Source organism: Eleginops maclovinus, chromosome 3, assembly GCF_036324505.1.
Source record: "Eleginops maclovinus isolate JMC-PN-2008 ecotype Puerto Natales chromosome 3, JC_Emac_rtc_rv5, whole genome shotgun sequence".
NCBI classification, from domain to species: Eukaryota; Metazoa; Chordata; class Actinopteri; order Perciformes; family Eleginopidae; genus Eleginops; species Eleginops maclovinus.
The window spans coordinates 22,231,352-22,252,429 of NC_086351.1; the positions used below are offsets into that span (position 1 = coordinate 22,231,352).

Consider the following 21,078-nt stretch of genomic DNA (forward strand, 5'->3'; position numbering starts at 1 on the left):
TAAATGAATTATACAAACGTTCATAACAGATGAGTAATACAAAACAATAGATAAAAGGCAATATAAAAATAAGAAGAAGAATAATAATAAACTATACGACCAAAAAATATGCGTTTCCATTCGTTAAATAATTGTATTAAGTTTGCCTCTAATATTTCCTGGTAGGGTGTTCCAGAGTCGGTTTATGAAAGCTGCTTCACCCACTTTATTTAGGGGCAATATTTAAAAAGCCTGGGAATTGTGGGAATAGTGCTCACAACATTTGACAGTAATTTTTAAACAAACTCCTGAGCAGAAACAGTGTCCTTGTGTCTCTGGATAATCCATACATCTTCCTGTCAGCAGTCTTCATTCAGGATTATTTATTTAGTAGAAAGCAGTTCCAGGGAGTAACAGAGCATCTAAACATCACCAACTATAAAAACCGGGGCAAACTCAAGCACCAGCCTCACCTTGCCCGCTGCTGCCGTCCCCTAGCTGTGCGCACGTGTGGTCGTTCTCTTGCAGCGCCTTCTTGAAGTAGAAAATGCCTAGGTTGTGTTTCCCCATTGCGAAGTGTATGCAGCCCAGATTGTTCCAGAACATACATCGAACACATTCCCCTGTAGGAGACAAGATGCACAACCATTGAAGTTTGGGACAGTATTTGGCCAATAAGGATACATTAGCAGTCTGAATCTTAAGCAGCTGTGCGGCTTTTCGGATAAAGAGGAAGACGCGTGTTTACCCGTTTTGATGGGTCCAGGATGCTCTGCGATGTTTGAGCTGTTCAACAACTTCACTGCTTTCCGGTAGTTTCCTCTCAGGTACTCAAAGTTACTCTTGAGAAAAAGTGAGGGTGCAGACTGAGGGGGAAACGGGAAAAGGGTCAGAGAGAAACTGACCGACATTGGAACAGGTACACTTTACACTGAGTGAACTGAGGCGGAGCAGCTGGAGTTAATGGTGCTTTAGAGGGAAAAAAAAGATCTTAAGTTCTTTATAAATCTGTGCTGGGTCAATACCATGACTGCCTTTAAAACATTATATCCAGCTTCAAACACAATGACATCCAGGCTTGGGGTTTAACGGATTACATGTAATGGGAATAGGTCATTAAAAAAAAGAAAAAGGAAATTATAATCAGATTACTGTTACATTTTTAAACTGGGCATTACTAGCAGAAGTACAATGGTACAACACATTGAAAAATAGAACAATATATTACTAAGCACATGCTGCAGGTGACATTAATATATATGCTGTGGCTGGCTCTGTTGTGATTAGTCAGCTGCGTATAGACGTCCCGCCCCTTAGCCTATCACCTATGATGTGTTGGAATGCTAGCCAATAGAAGCGCGAGGATTACTTAGTGATGCGTTTATGTTATGGAAGTAAACAAAGGTGTCCAATGGAGGCATTTCAGGCCTTTGCAGATCTTTTACCTGCAGAAAAACGTATGTAACACACTGCATGAAAGAAAAAAACTGAAAAGCATAATGGGGCCTCTTTGAAGTAACCCTGCCAGCCCTGATGAACTCACATCCCCACCCCACCCGCTGTTTGAACAACATCCTAGAGTAGACTCACGTTCCCTGCTGTGTTCATCACTGACTTGATCTCTCTCTTGCAGGCCTTGGAGGATTTCATCTGAATGTAGGCTCTCACTTTGTACTGTAAAGGAAACAACAGTCAGGCACAGTGGTTTGAACAGAGACGGGGGGTTGCTGGGATCTCTGAGCTCTTACCTGGTGCATCTTTGACTTGGCGGCCTCCATCATGGCTGTGAACTCTGCCTTCTGGTTAGCTCCATCTTTGTTTGAACTCTGGAATCAAGCACAGCAATCCAACATTTAAGCATATCTTCATTTAGTTAGTGGCTTCAGACGCAGACTGCACAACTAGATGTTTACTGCTGTTGCCATACCTCTCCTTTGCCGTTCTTGCTGCTTCCTTGTGTGGAGAGTTTGTCCAGCAAAGCCAGCAGGTGGAGGGCCTTCTCTGGCTGGAAGGTGAGCAGGTACAGGTCCACCAGCAGGAAGCACACCGCCTGAGCAAACTTCTCTGCAAGGAGAAATAAAACAATGACCGTGTGTCAAAACCTGGTTCCTTAGAACATATTAGTAGAATACTTTCAGATCAACTACTGATAGGAGGCCCCCTCCGTATATAAACCCTGTTACTTTTTGTGCAAATCCATTGCTGACAGGCCTGCACATTCAATGTAACCGAATGTTCCTTTGGGGCAAGTTTAGCATTGAAGACATTTCTTCATTTCATAATATTAAAGACACAAAAAGTCAAGAGTATGCGGCTTTTGTCTACACGCACAAGTCATTTAAGTGTCATGTCCTTAAATCCTTAATTTTGTGACCAGAGTCGGATTGACTAGATGTCAAAAGTCACATGCTATCAAGGAACAATGTCCTCAAAAAGCTTCAAACACCTAAAAGGTATTCACTCACACTATAATACATGTTTATATAGTTTGATCAAATATGTGATGTTTCTGTCCTTGATAAGAGTGGTGCAGGAACATGTCCTAAAACCGGGAAGTAAGTTAGCATTTTACCACTTCCGGTTCCCTCGTCTCAGAGTTATAAAAGTAAGGTAGACAAAAAAAAAGGCTGAACAAAACGTGCATTTTTCAAACAGGTTCGTTTTCCACAGACCTTATTTTTTTTACAATATTCCAAAATCGTGTGGAGAAATCACATTGCTTTTTTGTCGTGGGAACCCATGCGCAGCTTATTCCGGGTCGGCCTACAAAAATACGTCATCCCTGCACCACTCTATTAGGACTTCAGATTAAAAACCCCAGTCAGGAGAGCAGTGAATCGGCAGTTGGATGATCAACCAGTTGATGTATGTAATATTGTCAGCAGTAAAGCAGCAGAACATACCAAACGGCTCCAGGAACTGGTAGAGCCTCTCTCCTATGGCGATGGCTTCAGAGTACTGTCGCATGTGATAGTGGATGATGGCTTGATTATAGTACAGCCAACTATTTTCTACATCATCCAACCCATCAATGTCCTCTGCCGATGTGTGAACCTGAGACATAAAGAGTGAGGTGAGATGAAATCAGAGACATCAGGAAGAAGCACTTTTAGTCTCCAACTTATACTGTAAACATCCTCAACGCACACTGTAAACATGACAGGATTATGACCCACGTTTCAGCAGTTACCTGGTTCTTCATTGCCATGAGTGTCTGCTTCAGAGTCCCTGTGGTAGTCTGGCTGCTTTTGTAAAACTCTACGACGGCTTTGTTCATGGCGATCTTGTAGTCCTCTTTGTTGAGCTCCTGAAGGGTTTCCAGGTGTTTCAGAGACTCGTCGTACTTCCCGCTCTGTGGAGAACACAGTCATGTTAGAATTTCTTCTTGCGTTCTTGTGAAGGGTTTATTCTGACAGTCATCTCTAAACAGCTCCATGTCTGTCCAACACAATAATAATGTGTTTGTGTAACAAGAAGAGTCTCAATCAAACTTCATGTTGACCAAAGTACAGGAATATTTCTTTATAAACTAAGTGTTTTCTGCCTTAACGGTGCCATAGAAAGCATCTATCTGGTATTTTAAATTGTTCTCTGATGTTTACAAAGATGGTATATAACTTTGGTTGATCCAAAAAATGTCCAGATGTGGTATTACAGGCCCATTTACAACCCTATGATTTGGTCCTAGAATGAAACAACCTGAATGGCCTTATTTGGGGCTCATTTAAATAATTATGACGAGCTCTGCTCTGATTGGCTGGTTTACAAGGAGCAATCCATGGCTGCTTCAGAGCCCACAGAAGTAAGTGAAGTTCACGAAACTGTGAGAGATGAACCATGGAGGCTATTGGCATCCGACCTTACATGTTTGAGCCTTTATCGGAGGAGGAAACCGATGAATTTGAAGAACAACCAGTTGGTCGGAGGTTGGAGAGCAACGTTACGGAGTGGTAAGTGTTAGTCTTAGTGTTTCCAGCAGCTGGTGTATGCAGATGTTGGGGCTGGACTACCGTGTGTGACGTAACACACAGGGATTGTTGTAATTCGCCCGTTTTACTGCTGTGATGATGTAATGATTTGCACGTGAAGGAGGAAACAATGGTGTTTGAGGTTCACCGTATGTCAGTTCAATGTACGAACTCTCCTTATTCAACTATGCCAACAGTTTTCCATTCTATGGCACCTTTAAATAAAATTATCAGCTAAATTATTATCGTTTTTTCTAACTATCAATTAATCCCATGCAAGATTAAACCAGCAATGCCTGAGTCTACCTCTCAATATTCTTTGAAGCACGCTGGTTCCTACTGAGGAAATTCATCTTCTTTTTTTTTTTAAAGATATTTTTGGGGGCTTTTTTTCTTTAATCGGATAGGACCGTGACAGGAAAGAGAGAGAGAGTCGGGGTGAGATCCGGAAAGGACGCCAGCGTACGGTGCAGGTGCCCCAGCCAGTTGCGCCACGGCCGGGGCCTGAGGACATTAATCTTAAGAAATATTTTGTTTTCTTTAAAAGAATACTATAGTTTTATCTTACTTTAAAAAGGAGAAAATAGTACATTTGTTGGGGACTATTTTGAGCGAATAATTCACATTTTGTGCTTTAGTGTTTTTGCCACCTGCTCTACGTGAATGGGATGAGTCTTATAAACTAAATTGTGTGATTTGTAAAGTAAATACTTGACTGTCTACAGAGTTGTCACTGTCCGCCTTCAGTTAATGATCCGTTCCCGACTTAAAAAGCGTTTTAAGTGGCACCCAATCCTGCATAGAGGATAAGGGCTTAGGTTATGTTATGGTAAGGTAAGAAGATTACGGTCAGGTCAAGGTTTGGGTTAGAGATAAGATTAGGGGCTTCCGGTTTGGGATATGTAGGAACAGGACGTGCGATCAGGAGTCTCCTGACAACTTGGTCATAATTACCTTAAAACTCCTTAATATACTTGAATTTGAATCAAAACAACAGTCTCAAGTGTTTTCTCATTTTATTACTTTACTATATTTTCGTTGTGTGTTGCTGGAACATGCCAAAGAAAGAACTCGAGTCGAAGAAGACCGGCGCGAAACTAGGTAGCAAAGTAGCTAACATGGCGGCTGCTGCTAATGCCACTGACATCGCTGCGATGTTGGCGACAGAAATGGAGAAACAACGCGAACACCTCAAAAAGGACATGGCAGGACTGATTAAAGCATCTCTGGCACCTATCCAAGCATCTATTGTCTACCATTTCACTAAATGGTAGACACACTGGGAAAGAGAGTCGCCTCCGTGGAGACCACAGCGGGCGAAAACTTTGAGGCCCTGTTTAAGGCTGAGAAAGCTATCGCCGGATTGCAAGCCCTGAATGCTACGCTGGTAGACTGCATTGATGATCTGGAGAACCGATCTAGGAGAGTGAATCTCCGTATTATTAATGTGCTCGAGGACGGTGAAAACAGAAGGCTCAGACATGGTTACATCGGTTTCCACACTTTTGAAGGAAGCCATGGGGAACCTATTCACTACGCCACCTGAACTGGACCGTGCGCATAGGGCTCTGGCGTGGAAACCTAGAACAGGTCAGCCACCCAGACCTGTCATCGTCGCCTTCCACAGATATCAGGACCGAGAGCGAGCTCTACGTTGGGCAAGGCAGAACGACGTGGTTTACAAGGGGAATATATTGAGGTTTTACCCGGATCTCAGCGCCGATCTCTCCAAGACGCGTGCAGCCTTCAAGAACGTCAAGGTGGCTCTCTATCGAAAGGGAATTCAATTCAGGCTCCTCTATCTGCGCGTCTACGAGTGTTCTATGGAGGGGAAACTTTGATGTTTGAGACGCCAGCGGATGCTGAGACCTTCTGTTCTCTACGAGTTGAGGGTAACATCAACAACCCGGCTTCTTCCGAACAGGAGGGCTAGCAGCTAATAAAACATCCATTCATCAACGCCGGGTAGAGTAGCTATAGTGGCTACATAGTAGACGAACTGGCATACGGACTGTCGGAGCTAGGATCTACGTTAAGGTTGTGGACTGTTAAGGCATGTTTCAGTGTGGGCCTTTTATTTGTTTACTTGTTTATTCAGTTTTGTTCATGAACGTACGTGCTCTGGATCTATCGGGAGTTTTTTCCTCGTTCATTTTGTCATAATTCAGAGGCTCTAGAAAGCAGGGTTATTGAAAGCAATGGTGAGTTTTTGGGAGCGTTTAGAAAAGGGATGAATCCTGCATGCTGCTAGTTTAGCAGAGAGAGGAGGGGTGGGGTTTATTGGGGATAACTGGGTAGACTGGACTCTTTTTTCTCATTATTGTGAACGTTATACATTTTAATGTGTACTACCGACATTATTGGTGTTAGTGAGATGCTTGACACGAGTTTTGTATGTAAAGGGAGGTGTCATCACTAATCTATGCACACCTGTACTGTGTGGCTATGGCTGATAGAATAAAGGCTGGCGGGTCAGCTGTCAGGTTCACATCGTGGAACGTTAAGGGTCTTAATGGCCCTGTTAAAAGAGGTAAAATATTCTCTCATATTAAAAATATGAAAACCAATATTGCTTTTCTCCAAGAAACGCACTTACGTAACTCAGATCAGCTACAGGGTACAGCACTAATTATACATAAAAAAATTCATTCACTTTATCTAACTCTGTTTCTGACCCACAAGGCCGTTATGTTATAGTGTCTGGGCAACTTTTTCATATACCTGTATTATTGGTGTGCTCCTAATTGGGATGATGCTGGATTTGTGCAAAGGGTTGTCTGTCAGCTATCTGACCTTAACACTCACCTGTTGATCTTGGGGGGAGATTTGAATTGTGTCATGAATCCAAACCTGGATAGGTCCAGACCTAAAGTGCAGACTCTCTCTAAAATGGCCTCTAAGTTTTTGGATTTTTTCAGCGACGCAGCTTGTGTCGATCCATGGCGCTATTTGAATCCCCATAGTAAAACGTTTTCTTTTTATTCTAACGTGCACAGAACATATTGAAGGATTGATTATTTTTTTATTGATAAAAAACTGTTGAACTCTGTGGAGAGGGTTGAATATTCTGCAATCGTGGAATCGGACCATGCCCCCATACTACTGGATCTCCATTTTCACCATAACTACAGTAGTCACCCTCAGTGCGGTTTAACACCACATTACTGTCAGATAACACATTCTGCACTTCAACTTCTAAAGCCATCGACACTTTTTTGGAGACTAATAAAATGGATTCGGTATCCACGTCATCACTATGGGAGACACTTAAAGCCTATCTTAGGGGAGAAATAATAGCTTACTCTTCTCACCGTAATAGGGAAAGGAAGAGACAAAAACAGCAGTTAATTGATGCTATATGTGAATTGGATAGTAAGTATTCCACCTCTACAAGCCCATCGCTTCATAAGGAAAGAATATTGTTACAAACTCAGTTTAACTTAATCTCTACCTCTGGTACAGAACGACTTCTTATGAGATTGCGTGGGTCATATTATGAACATGGGGAGAAGTCAGGGCGTCTTTTAGCACATCAACTTAAATCTAAGCCAGCATCGCAAATGATATCACAAGTTGAAGATGCAACAGGGGAAATCACAACGGACCCCTAAAAATAAATGATACGTTTAAGACTTCTATTTTGATTTGTATAAATCAGTCACTGAAGGACACATCACTGTTTCAGAACTTTTTTGAAACCTTTGAAGCCCCCACCCTATCCTCTGATCAGAGGGAGTGTTTAGATCAACCGATGGAACTGGGAGAACTTAGAACTGTTTGCAATCACCCTTGCCACATATAATATCAACTGACCAAACAGGTTTTATTAAAGGGCGGCATTTGTTTTCCAACATAAGAAGGCTTATGAATGTGTTGTATAGTCCCTCATCTAATGAATCCCCAGAAGTTGTGGTTTCATTGGATGCGGAGAAGGCTTTCGACTGCATGGAATAGGATTTTATTATTTTAGTTTTAAAGAAATTTGGTTTTGTTAAAACGTTTACTAAGTGGATCCAACTTCTTTATTCTTCCCCTCGGGCCTCGGCAGTTACAAATCATCTGCGTTCCCAACATTTTTCTCTATCCAGAGGTACCAGGCAAGGTTGCCCATTGAGCCCTTTATTATTCATACCAGCAATAGAACCACTATCCCTGGTACTTAAATCAACACCCTCTATACCTGGTATAAGTAGGTGGGGAATGGAAATGAAGTTATCCTTATATGCAGATGATCCGATCCACTGCAATGTATCAATAGAATTATTTCAGTGTTGCATACGTTAGGTCAGATCTCAGGCTACAAACTTAACTTAACTTAACAAAAAGTAAATGTTTATCTGTGAATAAATTAGCTATGCAAATCCCAGACCATGCTCTACCATTTCATATCTCAAGGTCAGGATTTAAATATTTGGGGATTAACTGGTGTGAACTGGAAGGTATGTCATGTATATCGTCATCTCTCCATGCTCTGATTTCATCAAATCATCTTCAGATCTAACCCGGTTGTCATCTCCACTCTTAGAATATGGTCCCAATTTAGGAGGCAGAACAACGCGAGGGAAACTCTTTTGATTCACACCCCACTGTGTAACAACCACAAGTTCTTACCAGCCAAATTGGATCAGACATTTGCATCATGGCACAGAAAAGGGATCGTGAGGGTCAGTGATTTATATGTTGATTTTTTTTTGTTTCAATGATTTACGTCTTAAATATGACCTCCAACAACAGGACCTATTTCGCTACTTTCAAACGCGTCAATTTGCTAAGACCCATAGCCCACAGTTTTCCAACCTTCCTAATAAATCACTTGTAGATTTAATGTTGGATGTTCCTTTTTGGTTGAAGGGTTTCACAGTACGCTCTTACACAATGCCAAGCTGGACAGGATCAAAATTAGCTGGGAGAAGGAACTTGGAACTGAAATCTCAGAAGATATTTGGTCTGAAGCTTTGAATAGGGTGAATAATAGCACCTCCTGTGCAAGATTAGATCCAATTCAGTTTAAGGTGGTACATCGCCTGCATTGGAGTAGAGCGAGAATTTCCTCCTTTTATCCAAATGTTGATAGCAGTTGTGCCAGATGTCATGTCTGTGAGGCAGACCTGACACATATGTGTTGGTCTTGCCATAGGCTAACAGGGTATTGGTCAGCCATATTTGATGTACTGTCTAATGTCCTTGGAGTTATTTTACAACCTTGTGCAGTGATTGCATTATTTGGTGTACCAAATGAAGACACAAGCATGACTAACTCAACATCACGGCATTTGTTTCTTTGCTTGCGCGGAGACAAATACTACTTAATTGGAAATCAAACATCCCACCCACTGCCGCACAATGGCTGAAAGATGTAATGCTATTTTTACATTTGGAGAAGATTAAATTTGCAATACGAGGCTCAGACAAATTTCGGTCAGTCTTTTGTCATACTTTAGTAATCTTCGAGAACTCCCCAGCACACTGACTGACCAAGTTAGAAGTAGTCAGTAATCGAACCTTGTGGCTTGGGCCCACACTGTAACATACTTGGCCTGACAAGCAGAGCTCCGAAGTCATGCTTTCTCTCATTGTGATCCTATTCATTTGTTTGTATTTAAACTTTATTTAGGCGTAGCTATCTATAGATACCTATTACTAAATCCTTTCTTTTTTGTCATTATTATTGTGGTTTGGGTCCAGTCGGGGTGGGTGGGTGAGAGGGGGGTGTTTTGTATGTTTAAAAAAGACAAATAGAGGGAAAAATCGTATGTAACTTTGCTGATACGTCATTGTCACTACTCTTGATTTTTCAATAGAAAGATTTGAAAAAAAAAAAGAGAGATAAGATTAGGTTAAGGTAAACAGAAAGGGTAAGGGTTTGACACCGAAACCACACCACAGATGAGATCAGGGTTGTTCTTTCATCAATTTTCTCACATTATTACTGACAGCTGATATGACCTTACCCAGCAAGAAGCCATCATAGGAATCTTTTGTACACTGCTACTCTTTGAAGAACCTTTATTTATCCCCCTATGGTGCAATTCAGTTTTCAATTTCTGTGCCATGGAGAAAGACAGCATTAGCGTGTTTACGTGTAAAATTGTTATCCAATCCATCTGCTATGATCAGCTCGGATCTCTGCTCTTGATGGAGCAATTATATAGAATTTATCGTTTGTATTAGAGAAGCAGTAAGTTAATTTACAAGGGGTATAACATGCGCATTAAGACAGAAATATGTGACTTTCTATATGGAGACAAGTGTGAACCTATGCTTATAGCTGACTGTCTGTTGTGTAAGTGTTGCATATACAGTCTGTTGACACGATGTAACTCAGAATAGCCAAAATATATGTACTGGATTTTGAAGGATCTTAGGGATGGAAGACTTACCAAATATGCTTCATATGCGCTGGCTGCCATTTCTTTCTCCTGGTCTGTCACGCCAGGGGAAGATGAGCTGTCATGCTTTGCCTCGGTTTGTTCTGTCAAAATGAAAAAGAGAGGAAAAGGTTACATTACATCAGAGTTGAACAGAGGCTTAACATTAAAATGGTGATCACTGGCAGTCGTATAGCTCAGTGGGTAGAGCTGGTGGCCATAAACTGGGGTTTGATCCCTTTGCCGTGCATCATCCCCTTGGTCTCCCCATTTCTGAACTGCACTATATTAAAAAGGCACTGGTTGCCCAAAACAATCTTTAAAAAAAAAAAAAAAAAAAGGACATCACTGAAACCACTGTCATGTTGGTGGAACCGCTTTATAATGTTGTTTGATTTGTGAATGGAGCAGTTGCCTACTGGAAGGAAGATTGGTAGACTGAAGCCATAAGTGATGGGCATTGTTTGACATTCAAACAGCGCAATGGTATCTCACTGACAAGAGTTGGGAGGGAATTTGGCCACACTGCTTATACTGTGGTAGCTCTCTCCAAATCTGGCCGTACTGTCTGCATGTGGCAGCAGAAATCAAGCTTGGTCCAGATGAGGTGAGCCTGAACTACAGCCGCTGTTACCCCAGCTTCCTGTTCGGAGCGGACACTGGAGCCTGCTGTCAGCGGTCCATTTCAAGGATGGCGTTGTGCTTTCAGAGATGCTCTTCTGCATAACACTGTTGTCACGCCTTGTTAAAAGAGTTACTGTTGCGTTCATGCCAGCTTGAACTAGTCTAGCGAGCCTCATCTGATCCCTTTTCATTTTTGCTCACAGCACTGCAGATCACATAAAGTATTTTGTGTTTACAACATTCTCTGTAAACTGTGAAGACTATTGTGGTAAATTCAGCAGTTACTCAAACTACCAACATCTATACCATGCTCAAAGTCACTTAGCCTAGATCACATATCCTCTCCATTCTGATGTTTGGTCTGAACAACCACAACTCCACATGCTTTACACGTGATGGACTGAGTAGATATTACACATCAATAAAAACATGTACTGTTGTAGTAAATACAGTAACACTGAGTGCAACTCCACATCATAAAAAGGAAATTTTCCGAAAAAGAACATTAACAATTCATTCAGACCCCCCATCAAATGTTTAAATCATCTCTTTTATTCAAAATGCATTCATTTATTTGAATAAAATGAACCCCTCAGCCGTTGACTTGGTTCACCCTGACAACGCTAACTGTTAGCATAGCTGTTAGCCTGCTCACTGATGTGGGATTAAACTACATATTCTTATTAGCGGTACTCAGAGGATTATACGCCCGCCGTATTTACAAGGAAGAAACTCACGACTTTAACGTTGGTGGTCTGAAGACATGTTTATGTCCTAAATGTTTTCCACTGAGAAAGAAAACTTCAATGCGACATTTGTGAATGAAGTTCTGCCTGAACGTGTTTAGGGCAACATGCATTCGGCTAGGCTAACGTTTACGTTAACGGGAGCTGTAGAGAAGCTAAACCGTATTAGGCTACACAGCACTACTCAAACTAATGACAAACTGGGCATTACGATGAAGACTCCCTTCAAAATAAATTACCAGCTATTTATTTCACAATTTGCGTTAAAAGTGCATTAGTTTAAATTGACTATATCTAGCTACGCAGCTAGCATTAGCTAACACACTTACCTGTATTTTCTGCCATTTCTGTGGCCTTTTCGAGGATAGTTAGAAAACCTGTATGTGTCAGGTCCGTTGAGATTAGATTGAATTCCGTTGATTGGCACATGTAACGTTAAAAATATCCGTGAATACCTTATCTTCAGTGTTTCACACAGAAGATGGCTTGTGTCCGCTCTAAACAGATTCTTCTTCGCCGTTGCTGACAGTTTGCAATAATGGTTACACTGCAACAGCGCCCCTGCTGTTACGTGCATGTCAGCACGGTTTGAAAGAGCATTCTTCATAACATCTCTATTTTTTTATTTGTCAATATAACATTTACTTCCACATTATTAAAAATGCATTTCAAATCGTAGTTTATGATAAAGAGGGGTGTGTTTCCGGCAAAAAGACAGTTCTCTAGCACAGCCAACATACAAATCACAATCCATCATATTCAATAAGATCATAATATGTAATGTAATTGCTATCCTGTAACAACCAGTGTTGAGCAAGTTACTTCCAAAATGTAATACAGTACATATTACTTATTAATGTCTTTTTAAAGTAATAAGTCATTACATTATTACTGTCTCTGGACTGTAATGCGTTAAACAACTGTTGCGTTACTTTGAGTTACTTTCACCAAAATACAAATTAAAACATAGCTTTAAATGCTAAAAAGTAGTTTATTGCAGCTCATTAATTAAAGCTGTCTATCTAGCAGTACATTCTGAAAATTAGGAAAAGAGCTAGAAATTAAACTCAAGCTAGATTTTAAACTCATACTCTGTTTAACTGGGCTAAATAATATGTGATACCAGTAACATTACGTCTCTGTGTGTCATTAATAACATGTTAGTGGAGCCTCTGCACGGCCCTGTGACCTGCTGTATATGAACGAGTCTCCATGGCAACGTTAGCTCACCTTGTCATTGTTGTGTTACACAGATCTGTTGGATCCGTTGGCTGACAAGCTTTCTAAAATTCCACAGAGGACAGATGCTGCAGATCTTCAACACCCTGCCACGAGTCTCTGAACTTCTCTGGGTTCAAGCAGCAGACCCAGAGAAAGTTACCTTCTGTTTCTTCAGCCTGCCTGCACTCCTGTCTTTCGCTTTTCTTTTCTCCGAGCCTGCAGCTCTGCATTGTGAGCCTGCAGCTCTGTATTGTGAGCCTGCAGCTCTGCATTGTGAGCCTGCAGCTCTGCATTGTGAGCCTGCAGCTCTGTATTGTGAGCCTGCAGCTCTCAATCGCGAATCTGTTTCTGCAGCCCTCTTAACCAATAGTTAACAGGCTTACTGAGTTACTATTCAAAATTGTTTCTCTGGTGTCGGAATGTCTCACGATGTTTGTGAATTCTTAGAAACAAAACACCACATCATTTCGGGTTAAAATGTGTTGTAACTGCCATACTGAGAATTGTAACGGGTATTATATTACCCACATTTCAGAAGTAATGCATTATATTACTGCGTTACAACAAAAAATAATACATTACTGTAACGGAATAGCAGTAATTTATTACTTTCCACCATTTTCTCAGAAAAAAACCTTGTTTTTTATTTTTCGACAATGACTTTCCAGCTGACTTACTGTGGCCTATGTAAGTTCATGGGCACTGCACATGAACACCTGTAACTGGTGTTATCACGCCTTAGATTTCGATAAATATAATGTATATAAATATATCTTTAAAACTAACAGGATTTAGACAGAATGTATTTGCTATTATTTACAAGGAGATCAAAAAATTAGATTAGGCCTAAGTTCTAATCACTATTTTAAACTTATATGCATTTAAATGACCAAACCATCACACATTAACACACGCAGATCTCTAACACACACAGGTAGGAGATTAAAAGAATAACCTGTTACACATCACTTTGGTCTATGTGTTACTGTACCATTCACTGACAGTTGTCTCCTCCTGTTATAGCGAAAGCTGCTCTGAAGCGGGTGGTGTATGCAGATATAAATCTATAAAAAGCAGAGAGAGCAGAGGAGCTGACACCTGTTGCTGTTGCCTCTGTCGGGAGGGGCCTGTGAAATGACAGACAGAAAGGAAAGTAAAGGTCCGTCAGTGTGATATTATTCTAAGTTTCAGTGTGAGTCCCATAAATATAAGAGATGGAGAAGTTTAAGACAGCTGTAAACATTGCCCAAAAACAGAGGAGCATGGGGTTTGGGCTGGTGGCCCTGACAGCAGGGGGGGGAGCAGATCTTCTCCAGTGGTCTTCAGCTGTCCCTGCAACAAACTCAACTTCCTCTACGGCTTAGTGTTCCTGCTGGTGCCCGCTCTGGCTCTGCTGCTGCTGGGGTTCATTCTCAGTGAGAGAACGTGGAAGGTGCTGACAGGCATTGGGGGCCTCTTGGCTGGAGGAGGCTGTTCACCGCTGGCTCGGCCCTCTTCAGGGTCAGCAGCATCACACTGGTGGCCCCATACAGCTGGATAGCAATGGCTCTGCTCAACGGGAAGTACTATGAGTGTGCGATGAGCGGGACCAATGTAAGCGCTTACAACAGGCACCTGTGTGGAGACAAGAGCTTTGACCAGTGTCAGCAGGAGTTGCACAGCTTGTCCTGCCTGGGGCCGAAGGGGGACCCGCAGCGGGTCCTGATCACCATCAGAGCTGATTCCCAGGTAAGTGCACACACTGAAAAAACTTAAATGTTGACTTTAATTAAATGTATTTTGTCAACAAATTTCCAATACTTTATTAAGATAGTTGAAAGCAATAATAATTATTTAAACTTAATATTATTGCTTTCAACTAACCAAATATAGTTATGTGTAATTTGTTGACAAAATACATTTAATTAATGTCAACATTTCAGATTATTCGGTGCACCTCCACACATCAATTACAATATATTAGGAAGTGAAATCAAATCAGTTTGAAGAATTTTTAGACAGAATCACTTGATTTAGAGCAGGGGTGTCCAAACTACGGCCCGGGGGCCAAATGCAGCCCACAGGCCATTTTGAATCGGCCCTCAGCACATTCTAAAAGTATAATGGAATATGGCCCACAAATTCAACTTTTGCTTGTCTTATATTTTACTTCTCAAATATATGTTAAAATATATTAATGAGCCCAATTTTCAAATAAATTCAGTCATTCAAAATGTAAAACATTTTCTAACAAATCTTAGTTGATAAAAAAAAGCCCAATAAGTTATTTCTATAACAAGCTTAAAATGTAACCTTCATATTTACTCTTATTATCAGCAATCTGAGGCTTCTGTTTTAGGGAATGAGCTGCCAACAAAATTAATGAAACCCTAAAGAGGGATGGGATGTAGGCAGTTTTTTCTTAAAGCATTTGAAAGTACCACGCATTATTCACCTATATTTGTTTTGCTAACTTATAACTTAACTTATGAGGCGATATTCACCTCTATAAGTGGCCCAGCTCTCTGTATATTTTTCTGTATGTTGCCCTCTGTGAAAAAAGTTTGGACACCCCTGATCTAGAGTTTAAATACACAGCGTGTATAATGCGTGCCAGCCATGACAAGGGACATTTAAATTAAATAAAGCTATGTATTGAGAGGACCATGCATCTAAATGTAGAATCGAACAAAATTGTAAGCTTGTTTTGAGACCTTTTAAACTTGAGAGTTGAAATTTTCAATCCCTCAAAAGTTTACAAGTCACATACATAATTTATGAAACGCCGTCTGCAAAACAGTATTCTGATGCTGTGCTGGCAGATGTGTATCTGACCTTTCGAGATGTGATTTCAATTTCACTTTTTCAGGGTTACGTCTTTGTTAGGTTAATTTATTTTTAATTATTTTAAATGCACCCATGTCTAAACTTCACCATGTGTATACATTAAGAGTACCGAGTACTCTAGTGATGGCTGACAGAGGCTAACAGTCTTATGGTATTACTGAAGGCTGTTCTTGTTGGAGCCATACAAGGTTGCATACACACTGTTTTTATTATTATATTTTTTCCTTTTGCCTATTCATGTGTGACAAGTAACTGTATAGCTATGTCTTATTCCATCCTGTTTGGCCATATATTATGGGATGGCTGCTCATCGCCTCTGTCATGTTGTTCAACCTGCTAATGATCTGCGTGGCTCGGTGCGCCTCCCCGATCAGCTACCTGCAGCTCAAGTTCTGGAGAACATATGTTCAAGAGGAGAGCAACCTGATGGATTCATACAGCTCTAAACATGACAAAGAGCTCGCTGAGAGGAACATGAAGAGCTTCTTCAACCAGCAACCACCTAAAAACATCAGCACACCATCCAACAGGTCGTGGGAGAAGATCTCCTTGCTCTACAAAGACCATTACTACAGCACGCTGCACCGCTATGTGGAGCACCATCGTGAGTATGACTTTGAGACGATGAGGATGGCTTCAATCAAGTTCAGCGGGACGTCCCTGCTGTTCTTGATTTTGTAGACGATGTCAGGATGGCGCTGTAACACATTTTCTCAGCATCAAAGCCTGGTCTGCAGGGCGACACCAGCTGATAGATCCTGCTGATCATGATAAACTTGAGAGTGGTTTGAGTGGAGGTAGCCTTACCATATGAATTAGGTTAAATAGTACAGATTTGCACAGAATTGCTATACAGTTTCATCATCAATGTGAATGTTTCATCCACATTTACAAAAAAACTAATTGTTAAGGACAATTAGGACACAAATTATATACTGTACATTTTTTTAATATTATATTTGTGTTCTTTTCCATTAACTGTATAGAGAGCATATATTTTGTTCACACAACTGTAACTGTATTTGCTGTGCTTACATGTTGCGCTGATTAGTTGGGTAAATACATTTTGTTTCGACAGTATATTTGTACATACACAAAAGCCCATTAAATATGTTTTTGATTGATCAAATCAGTGTTGGTTGGACAAACAATCTGGTGATACGAAAGAAGTGTGTGCCCAGTGGCGGCTGGCCAATAGAGGGCGCTAGGGCGCCGCCCCACCACTCACCTCTCACCACATTTCCTTGAATAAGACATAAAAAAAATTAAATAAAAATGAAACAGTAAAATAAAAATATTTCGAAATATATGTATATATTTTTTTAGATGTGCAAGATAAATATTTCATAGTTAAATGATGAGTAAAGTTGTTTCGTTCGTTGACATTGTCTGATTGGTGACGTATTTCCGCCCTGACTCTCGTTAAAAGTTGTACATGCGCAGTAGCTCCTCTTCAATACAAGAGATAGGACGATGTTGGGGCGCACCTCTCCTGCGCCCCGAGCTGAATGCAGCTGGATTTGGCGGCGGGGCTGACGTCACAGCCTTCTGTCATAAAGTATGTGTATTGTCCATGTTATATATGATATATATTATTTAAGTATATAGATATAGAGATATATCTAGAGATAGATATAGAGATAGATATAGATAGATAGATATTTATTATATTTGTATATTGGCCATCTGTATAGTAATATAGCACATCTGTATATTTGTTCATACTACATCTGTTTATACTATGCCAATTATTCCCACCTCTTTATACTGCCCTTATCTTTACATAATCACTCTTAACTGCATACTGTACATACTCTATATATCGCACTTGTTTCTCTTTGCACTTCTATCTATCTATCTATCTATAATGTTGTTTTTGTTGTTTTCATTTATGTAAATACACTCGTTTGATACCTTAGTACATGTATGCATGCTTTTTTTTTTTATTATACATTTTGGAGTTATAGCCCCCCCTGGAGAAAACTCCACCAGCCGCCACTGTGTGTGCCATAAGTGTTTATATTGAGTGCAGTCCTTCATTCTGCAGGATATATGAGGTGTTTTGTGGTTTTGTGAATGGTGTTAAGTGCTATGGGAAAATGCAATTGAAACTGTAAATCATAAAGCAACGTGACACTGGGTGCTTCTGCAGCTGCGGGGAGGGGGCAGGGGCTGTAGTAACGACGGAGAACGAAAGGGAAGTAAAAGAATAAGTCAGTGTGATATTATTCTCAGTGTCAGTGTGAGTCCCACATTTATCAGAGATGGAGAAGTTTAAGACAGCAGTGAACATTGCCCAAAAACAGATGAGCATGGGGTTTGGGCTGGTGGCCCTGACAGCGGGGGGGGAGCAGATCTTCTCTGCGGTGGTCTTCAGCTGTCCCTGCAACAAACTCAACTTCCTCTACGGCTTAGTGTTCCTGCTGGTGCCCGCTCTGGCTCTGCTGCTGCTGGGGTTCATTCTCAGTGAGAGAACGTGGAAGGTGCTGACAGGCATGTGCCGGGAGCCGCGCTGCTGGAGGAGGCTGTTCACCGCTGGCTCGGTCCTCTGCCGGGTCAGCAGTATCGCACTGCTGGCCCCCTGCAGCTGGATAGCAATGGCTCTGCTCAACGGGAAGTACTATGAGTGTGCGATGAGCGGGACCAATATAAGCGCTTACAACAGGCACCTGTGTGGAGACAAGAGCTTCGACCAGTGTCAGCAGGAGTTGCACAGTTTTCCCTGCCTGGGGCCGAAGGGGGACCCGCAGCAGGTCGTGATCACCCTCAGAGCTGATTCCCAGGTCAGTGCACACCTCCAGACATCGTATAGTAGCACATTTAAACTGTGATGAACTGAAAAAAGTCTAAATAAAGGTGTCTGAAGAGTTGACAGCATCACTTCATTGAGAGTTTGTGTATAACGCGTGCCAAGGAAACTGCAATATGAAGTAAATAAGCTACATTTTGAGAGGAGCTTTATATGTAATAACGAACAAAATTTTGATCTTGCTTTAGACCTTTCAGATATTACAATTAAAATACAAAAAGTCACATAAAGAAGACTACTGTGTTGCAGTGCAATACAGTAGTCTGATTCTGTGCTGGCAGATTTGTATCGGACCTTTCCCAATGTGACCTCCCCTCAAATTCACTTTGCATGATTAAAAATGCACTGACGTTAAAAAAGTTGTATAAACTTTACAAAATGTTTACCTTCAAACCTTCAAGTGTATACTGTGAAAGTGAATTGAGCCTACAGGAGACATATCGACGGTTGACAAATTCCTACAGTCCCTCAGTATAACATGAAGACTGCTCTTGTTGTATATATAGCCATTAACATACAAAGTTGCATAAAACATTGTTTTTGTTATTACTTTATTTTTCTTTCGCCTTTTAATGGGGGAAAAGTGATTTTATTGCTATCTCTTATTCCATCCTGTTTGTTCCATAGATTCTGGGATGGCTGCTCATCGCCTCTGTCATGTTGTTCAACCTGCTAATGATCTGCGTGGCTCGGTGCGCCTCCCCGATCAGCTACCTGCAGCTCAAGTTCTGGAGAACATATGTTCAAGAGGAGAGCAACCTGATGGATTCATACAGCTCTAAACACGCCAAAGAGCTCGCTGGGAGGAACATGAAGAGCTTCTTCGACCAGCAACCGGCTGAAAACATGAGCACACCATCCAACAGGTCCTGGGAGAAGATCTCCTCGCTTTACAAGTTCAGCATCAAAGACCATTACTACAGCACCCTGCACCGCTATGTGGAGAACCATGGTGAGAATGACAATGACATGATGAGGATGGCTTCGATCAAGTCCAGCGGGAGTTATCACAACCCAGCTGTTCTAGATTTCGTTGACGATGCCAGGATGGCGCTCTGACAAACGTTTTTAGCACCAAAGCCCGGTCGGCAGGGTTATACCAGCTGATAGATCCTGCTGACCATGATGTCAGTGAACTGCTTATAGTTTATAGTGCCAAACAATATGCTCTAAGAGGAGAATCCATTCGCTTAAATAGTAAAGATTTGCATAGAAAATGCAGAAAACCATTTATTTTTATATACCTAACATAACGTGGACAATATGTGAGATGAACCCTGTCATAGTCATCATCATTACCACCACCACCACATCATCATCATCATCATCATCATCATCATCATCATCATCATCAGGGAACGTGAATGTTTAATCCACATTAACAAAAACTCAAATTGTTGAGAAAGATAAGGACACCTGGTTTTAAAACAAACTAAACAAAAGAGTATACTGTAGATGTAGAAATATAGATATAGGAGGACACCAATGAAACATGAACAACAGCACAGTCAGGGAGAGTGTAAAGCAAGAGATTTGTGTTACCTTTATAAAACAGGAAATATGTGTCAACCTCACGAGTGGACCACTTCCTGTTCGTAGCTTGCAGAATGAGCACATGGCAGGGAAGTATAATGTGCATCTACCAATCGCTTGTCGGTAATGTAATCTTTAACGTATTCCGTTACATTACCCAATCTGAGTAACGTATTCTAAATACTTGGATTACTTCCTCATTGAATTGCATGTTATAAGTGTAACAATGCGGCCATCAAATCCTGCTTAATAAACAGGCCTATTCTGGTGTGTTCTTCTGTTCCAATTGGCTAAATGTGTTAGACCCATGTCTGCATAATGCAAAAATCTAACCGCAGTCTAAGCTAACACAAGCTAACGTTAGCTAGCAGGTCAAACAGGGCTAGTCAGAGTCTTTCAACGGCTCCGGGGCTAGTAAATCAGCGCATAGGATACAGATACTGATACAACTATGAAACAGCAAGGTGACCAGTAAAACTACAGCAGAGGACTACCCTGGCTAATTAAAAACACACACTTTAAGATGCTTCTTCAGGTTGGAGGTGGAGTCTTTGGACGCGGAAAGGAGGTTGGTTGCTGGCAAGCAGAGGTTGCACTGCACAGTTATATTTTGTTCTCCCTTGTGCTGGACTGGGTTTATTTTACAAGTAATTAATGTGCATTTCCTACTCCTGCCACTAGGTGGTGTCTTTGCTTTGGGGTTGGGTTTAACATTTGGGCAGTCATATTGAAATTCATGATAGTCATGTGACACTTACAGGAAGTCACCTGGAATGCTTTGTTTATCAGACCAGTTTTGGCATGGTAGTGTGAGCAGCAGCTACATCTTATTCCATCCTCTTTTGAATTCACTTTATAGGAGCATCGTCTGTGAGTATCTTTGCAGGATATTGTTAGTGTAATTACTTGATGTGTTTATTTCTGCATATTTTTGTAATTTCAGCGAAGTAAGAGCAATTAATGTTTGACATGCGGTTTCATATATCCAGCTAGTCACTGTAGTA

General features: G+C 41.1%; 2 protein-coding genes and 1 pseudogene across 6 annotated transcripts in view; 2 read left to right on the forward strand and 1 right to left on the reverse strand.

Annotated features, from left to right (window-relative positions):
- Positions 1-13,041, reverse strand: part of cnot10 (CCR4-NOT transcription complex, subunit 10) — a 22,960-nt gene extending 9,919 nt beyond the window's left edge. For 4 of the 5 annotated variants that reach the window (XM_063879454.1, XM_063879452.1, XM_063879453.1 and 1 more), the window contains exons 1-9: positions 12,015-12,233; positions 10,328-10,419; positions 3,170-3,331; positions 2,883-3,033; positions 1,907-2,043; positions 1,728-1,805; positions 1,570-1,653; positions 728-845; positions 453-602 (exon numbers count right to left, since the gene is read on the reverse strand). In XM_063879454.1, the coding sequence (XP_063735524.1) occupies positions 453-602; positions 728-845; positions 1,570-1,653; positions 1,728-1,805; positions 1,907-2,043; positions 2,883-3,033; positions 3,170-3,331; positions 10,328-10,419; positions 12,015-12,114 (1,072 nt within the window). In that variant the 5' untranslated portion in view covers positions 12,115-12,233. Of the gene's footprint in view, positions 1-452; positions 603-727; positions 846-1,569; positions 1,654-1,727; positions 1,806-1,906; positions 2,044-2,882; positions 3,034-3,169; positions 3,332-10,327; positions 10,420-12,014; positions 12,234-12,915 lie in introns of those variants that run through there. The other variant, XM_063879455.1, reaches the window with a different exon arrangement.
- Positions 13,042-14,120: 1,079 nt separating this feature from the next.
- LOC134862455 (calcium homeostasis modulator protein 6-like) lies at positions 14,121-16,436 on the forward strand (annotated as a pseudogene).
- Positions 16,437-17,409: 973 nt separating this feature from the next.
- LOC134861751 (calcium homeostasis modulator protein 6-like) lies at positions 17,410-20,360 on the forward strand. Its single transcript, XM_063879192.1, has 2 exons — positions 17,410-18,515; positions 19,169-20,360. Exons 1-2 carry the CDS (start codon positions 17,997-17,999, stop codon positions 19,598-19,600), a joined length of 951 nt encoding a protein of 316 aa, XP_063735262.1. The 5' UTR covers positions 17,410-17,996; the 3' UTR covers positions 19,601-20,360.
- Positions 20,361-21,078: the final 718 nt, after the last annotated feature.

Coding starts and splice junctions, on each gene's coding strand:
- LOC134861751 (XM_063879192.1), top strand. CDS start 17,997: ATGGAGAAGTTTAAGACAGCAGTGAACATTGCCCAAAAACAGATGAGC. Junction 18,516..19,168: donor CCCTCAGAGCTGATTCCCAG/GTCAGTGCACAC, acceptor TTTGTTCCATAG/ATTCTGGGATGGCTGCTCAT.